Source organism: Parus major, chromosome 2 (assembly GCF_001522545.3).
Source record: "Parus major isolate Abel chromosome 2, Parus_major1.1, whole genome shotgun sequence".
NCBI lineage: Eukaryota > Metazoa > Chordata > Aves > Passeriformes > Paridae > Parus > Parus major.
Genome location: NC_031769.1, coordinates 108001552 through 108016187, shown reverse-complemented (window position 1 = coordinate 108016187; position 14636 = coordinate 108001552). Strand labels below are relative to the sequence as shown.

Sequence of the window (14636 nt, the reverse complement as noted above, 5' to 3'; positions counted from 1 at the left end):
AGGGTTGTTTGAGTAATGTACTTGTTCCTTACTATACAGAAGTTTTGAGGGGAACTTAAGGGAATTGCTCTGGTGTAAGAGAGCTCTTTTTAGACTGGGCATAGCTTTTAAGTGTTCAGAAAATGATGTAATTTGTACTTGAAAGCTATATAGGTATCTGTATATCTGAATATTAACTGCAAAACTTCAAAGTTTCTTCTGTAATTGTGACATTTTGAAGTAGAGTTTAGGAAACCACTGATTTTTTTTCCTCTCAAAATCAAGTGCCACAGGGTGTTTCAACATATTTAGTAAGTAGGGCCTATCAAACTTTTTACATGCTGCTAAAATGTTTCCAAGTGGAAGTTATGGTAACTAAAAACTTCTATGTAGGAAAAAGATCATGTGTTTTGATGGTGTCTAAGAATGGAATTGTATTCACCTTTAGAAAAGAAGGACAATAACTTTCACAAAGGGACTGCTGTCCTGGAGGTTGAGCATGCCTGGAAAAAGGCAGGGTAGCAGTGGTTTGGTTCTCTCTTTTTTTTTTTTTTTTTTCTTTTTAAATAATTCTCTTTTCAGGAGAATTTATTGAATGCAGTGGTATTCTAATTGCTTTTTAGTAAATATTTATGGCAAGTGATGTGACTAAGTAGTGGTTTTTCTCTGGCTTATTTACTCAGAAACTGTTTTCTGGAGCATTTGGTGGCATTAAATAGCTTAATGGTATCTGTGTGCCAATGCATGTCTATTTGCTTTCACTCTGCCAGTTGTCTCATATCTGAAACATTTCTGAAGTATTTTTCCTTATGGTAACAACTGAACCTTTTTCTCCAATATTTCACATGGCTGAGACTGTGTGTTTAAAGAGCACCTACCCATGCAGCAAGATGGTTAAAAATAAAGTAGGTTTGATAGGGTATCTTCAGTGAAAAGTGTATCTTTGGTGGTTGAAATGGACAAATTGTCTAATGGGCTTAATATTGGCAAACATAAAAGCTAAATTTTTTGATGTCATGTTCTGGGCAGTCCTGGTTGTTTAAAATGTATTTTTTGTCTTTTCTCTCCTCCCCCTCCTCCCTTTCCTAGTCATAGAGTATTAAGGCACACTGCAGTTATATGTACAAGCCGGTCTCTGCACATTCGGGCTACTGTCTGCAGAAGTAATGCACTTGGGGATGAAGAAGGCAGAGGGGACAATATGTTGCTCTTTGTGGATGTAGAAAATATCAATACTGTAAGTTGTTATTTGTATTTATAATAATACTGTCCTGAAGCTCAGCAGATATGAACCAAGACTCAATTTTTTCTACAGTAACTTTACAAACAAGGAAAAAAACCCAAAACCTTGCATATTTGACCATTCAATTTCTGTTGGAAAGAGTATTAATATGAAGTTATAGCCTAACTCTCTGGAAGTTACGTATACTAATCATATTGCAAGACTATAGTTCATAGTGTTTTAAGGAAGATTTATTCCAAATTGATCAATGTTCTTGATTGCAGCTTCCAAGGTTGTCTCATTCAGAGCTGTCTGTCCCCTGAAACCTTTCAGAAGTTTCTCTTTCAGAGAAAACACTGGTAGAATTAGTGGTAATGTCAAAGTCAAAATTTAAGCTCCAACTTGAAGTTTGTGTTTACATTTATCAGTAAACTATAAAAACATTTTGGCTAATATAATCCAAATATAGATATGTCTGTTGTGATCTGTTGACTTACTAAAGCAAATGAAAATACTAAATTTTTCTCAAACCATGCTAATTTAAATTTACTCATTTTTTGGTAAAGCTGCTCCCATTTTTTCAGTCACAAAGCAAGGTAACTAAATTGTCTGTTCGTAGAATTCATAGACACTTAGTTGGTAATGGAATCGCTGAGCTGATTTGTTGTTTTCTTTTAAAGGTGTGTACACCCTGGGTTTTTTTTCTTCATTTACTGAGTATTGTCCACTCCTTTAAGGAGGGAGGAGTGTTTATATGAAGGACCTACCAAGTTAAGTTAAGATGTGAGGCTTATTTTTCCACTACCACCTCACTCTTTACAAGAAAGGAAGCCAACTCCAAAAGCTACATTTTATTATGTATATATGTAAACCCAAAATAGATCTTCAGTTTCTAGGATTTATGATATAACAATGCTCCTTCAGTAATCCTAGAAACTAACTAACTTTGTGGACAGTGTTCTGCATTGGAGTTAAAAAGCCTAGTTTTTGTTAAAGTTGTTCTTAATTTAAAATACTAGCTTGTGGGTCTTTTTCTGTGGGATCCTTATTTCTTCTTTGTGTGGCTTTGTTTACTTGAATTGGAAGTTGCTGTGATCTGGGACTTTTGCTTTACTTTACAGTGGGTCTTAAATCCTTCCTTGTCTCTAAGTACTGTGTGTTATGAGTGGTGTGAATAATGAGTTAAATTAAGATTCTAACAGTGCCACCTTGCAGTGAACACTTACTGTGCAATTTAGCACATCACAGTTGTGATTGGTTTTCTTTGACATAACTTTTGTCTGTTCCTTAGAGTGAGACGGGTGTTAAGGAATTTCATATAGTGCAAGTTTCAAGCAATAGCAAGCACTGGAAGCTTCAAAAATCTGTTAACATCTCTGGAGACAAAGGTGTGTATCATAATCACAAAAATGATGTGGAGTCTAGCTCAGGGCTGATAAAAACAGAAGAATCTTACAAGGAGCTAAATTTGGCTTTCAAAATAATTAGTTTCCAAAAACTATCCATTTCAAACATACTAAAGCCCTTCTTTTGTTATATTTCAAGAAATCTATATTTACAGATAACTTATTCAGACTTAATTAATTTTAAAAACAAGCTTAACTTACAGGTTAATTATTTCTGTGATGTAGAGAAATCCATGTCTGGGGTGGCTGATAACTCTCCTCACAAGAAGTGTGGTTGTGTTGTGTGCCTGATTGGTTGTTGCTATGCCTGATTGAAGTATGTTCAGTGTCATCAGTGTGTTTCCTTCTTGTGAATGTCCAAGACTTGAGACTTTTGTCTAAGGAACTGTGATTATGCTTAGGGTGAAAAAAAAATCTTACCACCTTTTACTTTCAGATACTAAACTGGCTAGCAGAGAGAAAGCAAAGTTGTGTTTTAAAGCAGTGAGATGCAAAAACTCAGCAGGTAAGTTCTATCCTGAATGTGGTAACTTTTTTAAAACAAATATGCTCTTTTGGATACTGTATGCTGAAGTTGTGATTTCTCATGATGCTAAAACAGTGCTCTCTCTTTTTATCCCTTAGAAAATTACACATTTGCAGATATTGTCTTTGGAAATGAACAGGTAGGTGGATGGGTCCAACCACATATTTTGTCTTATGTAAGGTGTCCCTGTCATGTGAAAGGACAAAGAGGTGGTAAGGTAACCTAGGCTGGTGTATAGTCAGGATTATTAGGATCCCAGCTTCACAGTTGAACTACTTTGGAATCACATTACAATGCTGGCTTTTTTGCTAATGCTTTTTCTTCCTTTTCAGCTCTTTGGAGTAGTTATTTTTAAATGTATCCTAGCCATCTAGTTTTCTAGTAAAGGCCTGCAGAAAGCAGATTATTTTCCTTAATTATACTTTTAGTAAAATAGGTTAAAACTTCTAATTACAGCATATTTGAAAAACTGGAAGACCAATGGGTGTCAATCCCAGAATTTCAAAACTGCTACAGGAGGTTGCAGTGAGTTCAAGGAGTCTGATTTTTCTAGAAGTTTAGGATTCTAGACTATCATGCTCTTCTAATCTTTTTTTAAACATACATATACTGAATAATTCTTTAAGTAAATTATCTTGGTACTACATATGCATTTCCAAAACCTGAGGAAATTTGGCCACTTACATTAGGTCAGAAATCTGCATAGTGGATTTAATCTGTTGAATGTCAGATTGCTTATTTTATGCTGAGCATACATTTTTCCTGTATGTATTCAGCTTTTAAAGCCAAAGAAAACCTATTCACTGTCATTTCATTTCATAGGCATATAAAATGAAGTTAGGACTAAAACTCTTAGGTAGATGATCTCCTCTGCATTATTAGGGTTGGAATCTGAGCTACAGGAACTTTAGCTTTCCTGGAGGACATTTTATTACAGTGGGTGGGGTGGGGAGGGTGTCCTCCCTTCTGAGCAGTTGCTCCGGGAGTGGATTTTCTCCCTGGGTATTAGCATTCTGCTAGTGCAATGATTAGCAACTCTGCAAGAACATATATTCTGGAAAAGCTAGAAGTTTTGAAAGAGAGGGGTTGCGAAGCTGAAGTTGCTTGCTTATTCTGTTGTCTCCAAAAGTGCACATTATCATTGCTGTTGCTCTTAAAAACCAGTTTGCTCCCCAGGCTTTTGGTGTTGGAAGAGTTTTGTACACATGACAGCACAGTGCTTCTGTTTGTGCCTTGTATCTATGGGGATGTGCTGTGCAATCTGTTATCTCTGCTGTTGCTAGCAAAGTAAATGTTCCTAACTTAGATAAATAATTCTAGCTAAGCTGAGGAAAATATTAGCAAAATTACTTATTGTGCCATTTGTCGGAAGCAAAAATTACTTTTGTATGACTTAGTTGGATGCTTTAACTCTCTCTAATAAACTTGGTATGTCACAGTAGGCTGCTTTGTGATAATAATCAAAGCTCCTATTTCCAAGTTTTGTACTTATAGTTATAAATTAGCAAATTATAGCTCTGTTTTCCCTGTACTACCTTCAGCAACCCTTTAGATAGGGCTGATCTCTCTCTAATGGGTCAGGCACAGAAACCAAGATGTCTGGCATCCTGTACCTTTGCAAAGGGAAGCAACTGGGATAATGGAACTGAAATGCTGCAATGATGAGCTCTGTTAAAGCAACCTGAGTCAGCTCGCATCCTGTTCTGAACACTTCCTTCTTTATTTTTCTCTTGTAGATAATAAGTTCAGCCAGTCCTTGTGCAGACTTCTTTTTCCAAAGCTTATCCTCTGAATTTAAAAGAACACATGTGCAGTCTCATTCTCATGCATCTCAAAGGGCAGTGAAACAATCCTTTGATGAAACCATCAGATTAATACAAAGATGCAGTGAAGTTGATTTGAACATTGTGGTACTGTGGAAGGTATGTATGGTTGTAGCCTTTGTGGTAATTTGAACATGAAACATTATGGTCAGAAAATAATTTCACGTGGCATCCTGAACTTGGCATATACATATGAAATTTATGGGTGATTTTTTTTTCTGAAAACAATCAAATGAACTATAATGATGCAAGAAGCAAAGATAGTCTTAGTATCTATTACTGTAGTACGTGTCCTTAAATGTTTTTACATTACTCTGGATTCACTCAGTTCTTGTAAGTTCTCTTTTAAAAGAGAAAATGATGAAATCTTAAACTAAGAGGTTTGTTAATGCTTAATCTTACATACCTGTTAAAAGTGACCCAGTCTGCTTTGAAGAAAAGTCTCATTTGAAGCAGTGGAAATTGGCATAAATATGTCATTCTAGCCTCTAAGTCTTGATCAGTACAGCATATTCCACCTAAGTTAGGGAGCAGTCAGTAATTCTTTGTTATGAATCTTAAATAGTTTCTGGTCTGCAAATGTCTTTGCATTATGTTCTGTAGGCATATGTTGTGGAAGACAACAAGCAGCTTATTTTGGAGGGCCAGCATCACGTTGCCCTTAACACAGTTGGGAAGGAGGCCTTTTCATTTCCTCAGAAGCAGGTAATCTACTGAAGTTTTCCTTTACAATTGTTTCTTCCTCTAAATGGACGCAATGAATTCTCTAGTATATAAGTGGAAGCTTTTGTACAATCTTAACATCAGATAAGTGTTATTACTAAATAATTCAGGCTGACTAGCTCCAGGTTTGCTTATTCTTTTGTATTGGTCTAGCCAGGCCCAGTTGAAACATGAGAAAAGCAATATGCAGGTAAGCATATTGATGAGCTGTTGTTGAAGTAAACTGTTCTTTGGTGTTTCAGGTAGAGCTAGAAGCTTGTTAATGGTATGAAAGGTAACGATTATTTCATAACAAAGTTAATAGTAAATGGTGAAGTTTATAGTTGTTTTGCTTGATGAAAGAAAACAGCATCTATAGGAAACTGGTGGCTGTCTTCTGGTACATGAATTGATAAGAACTGTGGAAGTTACAGATACGGTTCCGGAAAAATATCTGTACTGAATTCAGTTTATGTGGATAAAGAAGACTGATGTGCAGAGTAAGAGGAAATAAGTCTTGTGCTGCTTGTTTAGTCTTCTCCCGAGCAGCACATTGCTGTTCCTTCTTGTTTTGGTACCATTCTTAATATTTTTACCAATATTGCAAACATAATGTATAGTTTTTAGTGAGCTCATAAAGTTGCAGCAAAGAGTACTATATATTAATTTTGTCAAGAAAACAATACAGGACAAATGTCTTCCTATAAATACTGTGCTATAATGCAAGTAGAATTACTCTGAAGCTGTGTGTTTGGCTTTGGTTCATAAGCCTTTAAGTATTTGTACATTGCTGAGATAATTTTTTCCATTTAGTTCTTTGTGCTATGAAATAAATGGGAATTTGCACACATAGGCTGTAGCTATGCTGAGTAATGCAAGAGGCTGTATTAATCTAATGACAACTGCCCCCCTCAGGTATTACTTTTCCTGTCTTAATGTATATGTAGAACAGTAGATCACACTGTAGACGTCTGAGGTTAGGAGACAAAATACTGTGAACTTCTAATCTCATTAAGTTCTGATTCTCATAAATGAATAGGAAGAGAAAATAGAAATTAATTACATCTGCATCCTAAAATAAGCAAATGCCTGAATAGGGTATGGGTAGAAATTTGCATTTCTTTTTGACTGGAACTCTATTTGTCTGTATCACAATCAATTGCAAAGTAACGAAATCAATCCTGCCACCAGCAGCAAGGAAGGATCTATATATGCTCTCATTTTGTTTGAGGAATATAGGCTTCCATATTAGTGTTCTCTATCTAAAATCTGTTTCTCATCAGGTTTCATTACAACTATCTTCATATAGATTCTACATCGATTATTGTATTCACATCCTTGAGCATGAGGAACACGCTTCCTTTGACGCATTCTGTGCCTTGGTTGAAAGCAAAAAAGCATCTGCGTTGTCATGCAGTTGAAATTGCTATAAGAGTAATTGGAGTTTTAAGAACCTGTGATCTCAGGACTGCTAAGAATTGAGAAATTGCATATCTTGACGTACTACTTTTTTAAAAATTGGCTCGTAATACTGTGAGGAGAGTAGATAAACTGTTCTGAGCTAGAAGGTGAAGTATAACAAATTAATTGATTTGAGACTTTGCAGCAGTTTACTTCATTCAGTCCACACTGAAGAAGTAAAAGAATCCCCAAAATATAATTAAATTAGGCCAGATAGAGAAAATAATGTACTTAATCTCTTAAAAATTGCATATTGTCTTTGAATTATCTTGCTTTTGCATTAAAGTATCACAAGCAGTGGAAAGCTGGGGAGTAGCAGTGGTAGAAAATCCCAAACCCACACTTCTGATTTAATATTTTCAGTATATAGTTTTGTCGTGTAAATCTGTATTCTCCTAAGCCATGAACACAGTTGGAAACTCCTGAGTTGTCTTGTGATGACAGTATTGAAGTTGGTTGTTTTCTGAGGACTCAACAGCAGAGGGAGTTGGAGGTGCATGCTTTTTTACCAACACATGTGGGTTATCAGTTCATAAATGATAAAGTGCGGCTCTGATCTGCGGAAAAATTAATTCCAGATTCTGAACAGATGTCACCTAGGATGCAAGCGTCCACTTTGCATTTATTGCTGAGTTTTATTTGTTGCTCGTTTGCAGCGAGAATAGAGATTCTTGACTTCTTTTGCTTCATGCTGTTGTATCCAGCAAAGGCATTTTTGTGTCGAGCAGACACAGACAGCCCAAGAACAGTCTCCCAGTGGACACTGAAGAAACATGAACAAAATTCTCTACACCACCCCCTCCTTATTTATTTTATTGCTCTGAGAAATTGCTTAAATCTTAGCCAAATTAATAAATAACTCTGTTGAAAAATATAAGATCACTTGCTTTATATTTTGGTTAAATTCTCTTTATTGGTTGGCTTCTGCTACGTTGTCAGTTATGGTGTATCTCAGATTAACTCTTCTCCAGCTTCTAAATATGTAGTTAGGATTCACAGAAGCTTCTACTGCTGTTTGGGGAAACAAAGCTTCAGTAAAGCACTATAGTGAAGAACACTTCACTTCTTCAGCACTGGTTATGTTTAAGTTGTTCCAGCAGTTGCTAGTAGATTGATAGTTGGCTGAACTGACATAACTTAATCCTCATATGTGTGTAAAATGTTAGGCTGCTGACTAAGCCACAGTGATGGGTGCTTACTTCTGCTTGGTTCCTTGTTGGACATTTAATGCTTAACAGGGATGTGGAACAGACACCAGGGTGCAATTATTCCTTTATCACAGTAACATAACTTGCTGTAGTATTTGATAAAATCAAGATGTTATAACCTCTGGTTACAGCGGGGCTTGGGGAAGAGCTAAAATGTTTTTCGTGGTAAAATCTCGATATGTACCAAAATATTAAAAAAAACCTAACAGTAAAATTCTATACAAGTTCTTTGATGCTCAAATTCATGTGCTCCCCTTTCTTCCCATGTTTGTTCAAAATAGAATTAGAAATAGTAATCCTTTTTTGTTCCAACCACTACAATGACTATGACTTTAAAGCTGGTTTTCTGTCACTGAATACAGATGTTTTTTATTGTTGTTTACAGTGGAGATTTTTTTTTGTATAACAAAATAGCACTGCCATTGAGTGTAGGCTACTGGACACAGTAGGCCTACCAGGACATTTGATGAACTACATATTTACACTTTTATGTTCTGGAAGTTTGGAGTCATAACATGTAGTGTGCTGAAGGAACACTTACAGAATATTGACTTTGTTAAAACATTTATTTGTTTCATATAGAAATCTCTCAGGATTATATGGAAAACATCTTCTTATCCTTCCTTTCATTTGTATTTTTGAAAAAATGTCCTTTGGCTAAAGGTAGGAGAAAAAATGCTAAATATAGTTTGTTGCCTTGAATCAGAAGGTGCTACAAAGTGATATGTTAATAGTCACTGGCAACAAGATATGAAGAAAAAGAATCTCATGAAGTGTAAATAAAGTGAATTGCTTTGAATAGATCCATTTCAGGCCAAGTAAAAAAAGCCTCACTTATAAATTCAGCTGAGTATTTTAAATCATGGCTGTTTTTTTCAACAATGATGCTGCTATAAGTTCTATTTCTCTTCTGAAACATACTTTTTGGAATCGGGTAGTTTTAACTGAAGGTAAACTTAAGATTGCACCTGAAAGACATCTATTCTGTCTCTTCTTGATCTCTCTACCTTAAACTAGTGAAAGGACAAAAACTTAAAATGCATTAAACATCCAGTCACAGTCAGGGCTGTTGATTAATATTATTTCTTACTGCTCTCTTCCCTGTTTTTCTAATCTGGTGAATTCAATCCAAAAGATTGCAAAAGAAAAGCACAGTGTAATATGGTGGGGTGGAAGTAATAGGGCATTTGACACACTTCTGGTTTGCTAAGACGTCACACTGATGGAAGGTGAGAAGCAGCCTAGAGGTTTGTCATTTGAATGTTGACGTGTTGGGAATAGTGTGCATCCTTCCCAGGTGTGCTTCAGGACTGCACATGATCTTCTGGGCTGCACATTTAGTCCTGTGAATTAGACCAGCGTTAGCCCAAGGTAAAATCCATAAAATGTGTATAGAATTGATGTAGGCTTTTTGGCAGTATTTCACTTCAGAGAGGATAATTTTTGGTAAGACTGTTTCTCAAAATACATGCAGCTTAGTGAGTCAGCAACAGTTTGGTTGGAAGCAGGAATTCTTGAAATGTAGGAGAGGGTAGGGTTTAAATAACTATTTTTCCTATTACTGAAAGTGACATCTTTTGCTAGTTCAGGACTTTTTTTACAGAATACGTGGGAGGAGATGTTTGAATAAAACAGAGATTGTTGGAATGGATTTAAGACTTTCCTTAAACCACCTCAGGAGAGAAAAAGCAAAGTTCTTTATGGTAAATCAACCTCATGAGCTGAAATACACATTTTTTCACTTTATTGTATCAATTAATGGAACAGATATAGTACCAGTTTGGAAGGACTGTCTTATATTATTGTCACAAATTAAATATTCCAAATACCTGCAGCATTTGATCTGCTGTTTTACCCATTATGTACTGCAAAGCTAACGGTATCTGTTTTCAAATGTATTATTCTTGGTGTCAGTAAAATACTGTTCCTGGAGTTGTCATTTCTGTAGTTGAGAGCTAGAATGAATATAGATCAGTCATGTTGAAGGAAGCAACTTAAAACCAAGGTTTTAAAGTGGAAATTCTCAGATCTAAAATGAGAAAGGGAGAAAAGCACATCACTTAGATGTTTCACTCTTATTCTACTGCTTTCATATGTTCTGGTTTACTTATGCTTAGCTCCCTTCAAGAGTTTCCTGTTTAGGTTTTCTTCTGTGCTGTGCATACTGGTCCCTCATATTTGAAGGAGCACATCAGTAATCCTTTTGGATATGTGTGACTTGTGGTTTATGGGGAAAATATGCTGATTTTCCATACAACTTGGAAATCAAATTGCAGTGCTTACCTTTTTCTCGTGTGCTTAAGAGCACATTGACCCAGTCTCTAAGAATATTGTTTGTGGAACTGAAAACTTTAAGTTGTTTAATATTAGGTGTAAAATTTTTTTCAAGTGATTGTATGTGAAGATAAAATCACTTGTATCCATCTGATGGAAAGGAAGAACTTTTCAGTTTGAAAAAGCATTCTAAGATATTAAGGAACCATTATGGGTAGGTCTATCTGCTACATCTATCAAAAGATGCTTAGAATTGTTAAAATGTTGCTTTTTCAACTTCTAGCTAAGTATAATTGCAAAAGTGATCTGAAGCTGGTGTGAATGGCTAAAGCACCATTTTAGAAGTGTAGATAGAGATGATTTTATAGCTGTTTCAAAGTAGCAAAATACCAGACTCTGATGGTTGGGACTTTCTTTTAACACAAGTAAGTTAAAATGTTGAGATTATTCTACTTGAATCAGAAATCTTGTGTCTAGATTTGAGTGTATTTGTTTGAAGCTGGTTTTTGTAAATGACTTTAGGCAACAAGAAGCTTTCTAAAAATAGGAAACAAATTTCCAAGCACCAGTTGTGCAGTTTATAGTTCTTGGAACATAACTGAGGGAGCACTGTCATTCTGGTGCTAATGCCTGTTAGGTATTTTTAGGTAAAACCAAAAAAGCCTTAAAATGCAGCTATAAAATGTAAAACAATAACAAAACCACACACCCCTCTTGAAATGTTTTACAAAGTCTCTTCCAGTCAAGTCTCCCTTCCTCTACCAATTTGTATAGATGAGACACTCAAGTTACACCATGACTTTTTTAATGGGACAGTCCTAACCATTGATGTGGCTTTCTTGTATGCAGTTTATGCTGGTTACTGGAGCTTGTGACACTTCAGTAGGCTTTGCAAAGAACCACACTGGGTCAGCAGGCAGATTTGAGGTGCCAGAATTTATTTTTTTTTTCCCCACCCCCCTTTAAAATACTTCACTTGGGCTGATAATCTAGGAGTTCATCAACAAAATACCACCTGTTCAGTTCTTGATTTTTCTTTTGCTTTGTTTCTAAGTATAAGGCTGTTACTGCTTGGTGTATATTCTTGAAGGGAGGGTACAGGCACCAAGTAGTTTTGGGCTTTTAGTTTGGTTTTTTAAGCCTTGATCAAATTTCACAAGCTCCAGAGTAGGGCAGAAGTTTAATGCATCCTTAAACTTAGCATTTATTAGCTGTCCCTAGGTAACTTTCTGATCTGTATGCACATCTTCTTGGTTATTGTTTGGAAATGTTTAATTCTTTTTTGAGCTATTCATTAGGTAAGAGAATCATGGGCTAAATGTTGTATCATAGCCTTTGTTCTAGGTACACAGTCACAAAAAGCCTAGAGTTTGAGCAGCTAAACTTGGAGAGACAGACATCTTTTCTGACTCTGACACGCAGAAGCTGGCTGGAATTAAGGTTTAGCTCTGCTGGAAATGATTAATTTTGCTGCTTTCCAGTCCTTCAACAGAGATGTAATATTAGAACTAAAGGTTTGAAGTATTAACAGCACTCTGCATTGTCACCAGTAAATGTTGCTGCTGCATTTCATGATGTTCTTGTCTACTTGTAGAGGTAAATATACGTATTTGTCTTTTATAGGGTTTTAAAAAAATACTCGGGAATTCTGATTGGGAGGACTTGGAACAGGTAATTGACTCTAGGGCAAACTACAGTATGTAGGATATTGCTGTGTGGGTGAAGACAGCCTTGAAAATTGGTTGGACTATTATTTGAGGGTAGAGAATAATTTAAATGAAAACCTTTAATCTCTGCTGTGTTTCATGCTGTCAGTTTGCATTGTTAGATAGGGTAGGATGGAAACACCAAATTTCATTCAACACTTAAAATATATTTTATTGTTACTATGGAATATCTTTTTGTCTTCTCAAATTACTTTTTTTGAGAAAACTACTCTTCCTTTAGAAGGGAAGACTTGCAAGCCTATTAAAAAACATTTGATGTCTTCCTGGTATTATCAGTGCAGTGACTAAGGTGTTCATACACATTTTTGAATGCCCAGTGTGTTTGATGTTTAAGTTAGGTTTCATTGCCTGTAATGTTTATTTTCAACTTATAAGGTACAATCTATCACCTCTTAATGAAAAGTATTAACTTTATTATGCTGTACCAACTTACTGGTGGCTTTTTAAAAATCTTGTTTCATGCGTTTTTTAGCAGGCAGTAACATTTACTGCTGCAAATTTTCTTTTTTTTTTTTGCTTTTAAAGATGGATTTTCTGCAGAATATGTTCATAAGTAAATGCTAAAGGGCAGCCCCTTCCTGAATAAATCCTGCTCAAAAACCAGATTACATGATGTTGGACAGAAAGGCTGCACCAAATGCAGGCTGGTTGCAGCTTTCTGTATCACTTAATTTCTTCTGCTTCAGACTCTCATTCTGTCCAAAGGGTTAGGGGGAATCCCAAGTAGTGTGTTTGAGCACGTCTTGGGCTTTCAGCTGGGGGCAAAAGGGAACTTTCATATCTGCAAGTGCTTGTCATGCTATGTTTCAAAGATAATCTGTTATTAAATCCTTCTGTCAGTGTTCACATGTTCATGTAAATTTCTGTTTGCTTTACTTTGGATCTCTTCTGGGAAACTTGTGTGTTGCCTTTCCTGTTTTGAGCTTCCTAGGGCAGGCAAATAATTTTTTTGTTGTTAGGTACAGCTGCTGAACAGGGAGCAGTGTAAATGCTCTCCCTTTTCCCTAGAAGCCAAACCCAAGCACCAGCAAACCACTGCAACAATAGTGTGCTTTTGTGACACTTGCACAGATGGTATTTTCATAAGCAACTGTGAAATCTGTCTCGAAAGAAGGAAAGAAGGTAATAGATAAATCATACCAGTTCCTCATCCAGCATGCTTAAATACAAACCACATTGGAAAAAAATGTGAGCTTCATGATGCTGCAAACTTGTTTCCCCTATGAGCTGTAGTTCATAATGGAAAACTGTAACTTCTGTGACTGGGTTTCTTGTACCTTATGTTACTATTTTCAATGTTACTCTGAATTTGTTTCAGGAACTACCAGAAACGGTTCTCCTAAAGTTTTTTCGACCTGAAAACACACCAGTACCTCCAAGACCAACACCAGAGCAGCTTTCTAATCTTATTAAGACAAGTCTTCATTATCCAGAATCTTTCAATCATTCTTTTCATCAAAAAAGGTTAGTGGAACATTACCTTTAGAAACTTCAGAAATATTGTTAATTGGACATAAATCCTTTTGAGAAATGCTATGCAGGTTATGATATTGAAGTCTGATATGCAAGTGTGAAATACTGTTAAATTTTTAAACTCAGTGCTTCAGAAGATTATAGGTAAAATGAAAGTTTCATAAAAAAAAGACTAAAACCATAGCTCACAGTTTTAATGTTAACAAGTAATGTTATCAAACTTACTGAAAGAAAAACAGTCTATTCCCTTTGTGTTTATTTTTGTTGTCAGAGTAAACAGTGTGATTTCTTTGAGAAGCTAGACAGAAAGAAAGATGTACTTTTAGCTCAAAGGAACTGTTATGTCTGCAGCATCTGACTTGCCAAGATTAGTTGCACATGGCTCTGACATACGTCAGAAGGAAAAGTGGTAACAGTTCAGATGACTGGGGCTTGTCTCCTGGAAGAATATCAGAATTAACCTCTGTCAAAAAGCCTGCTGCTGGAGTGAATTGGTTAGAGCCTGTAAAATCCATGAGTCTTTTGAAATTGTAATGATATGAACAAAGCCTCCCGGCTTAAGTTCCAGATATTAAATGGGTTGTATTTGAAACATGAAGGTATCTATTTAGGTTTTAGTTGTTTTATCTGAAAGCTCGCTACTGTGTTACAGTTTTTAATAACAGTTAATGTAAGTTGTCAAAATAAAGGGATTTGTTTCTAAAATCTAACATTTAAATGTTCTGTATAGTGCTATATTTTAATGACAGTGATAAAGCATGCATTATCCCTGTTAGACATTCACCTCTTATTGGTTATAGTCTCTAATTGTTCCTGTCTTACAGTTCAAGTTTAG

The 14636-nt window shown here is 35.8% G+C and overlaps 1 protein-coding gene across 5 annotated transcripts in view; it reads left to right on the top strand.

Annotated features, from left to right (window-relative positions):
• Positions 1–14636, top strand: part of TRAPPC8 (trafficking protein particle complex 8) — a 53163-nt gene that overhangs the window by 34684 nt on the left and 3843 nt on the right. For 3 of the 5 annotated variants that reach the window (XM_015618720.3, XM_015618718.3, XM_019005736.2), the window contains 8 exons: positions 1069–1216; positions 2493–2589; positions 3044–3112; positions 3232–3272; positions 4870–5055; positions 5560–5661; positions 12225–12272; positions 13647–13792. In XM_015618720.3, coding sequence (XP_015474206.1) covers positions 1069–1216; positions 2493–2589; positions 3044–3112; positions 3232–3272; positions 4870–5055; positions 5560–5661; positions 12225–12272; positions 13647–13792 — 837 coding nt within the window. The remainder of the gene's footprint in view (positions 1–1068; positions 1217–2492; positions 2590–3043; positions 3113–3231; positions 3273–4869; positions 5056–5559; positions 5662–12224; positions 12273–13646; positions 13793–14636) is intronic. The other 2 variants (XM_015618721.3, XM_015618719.3) reach the window with 1 other exon arrangement.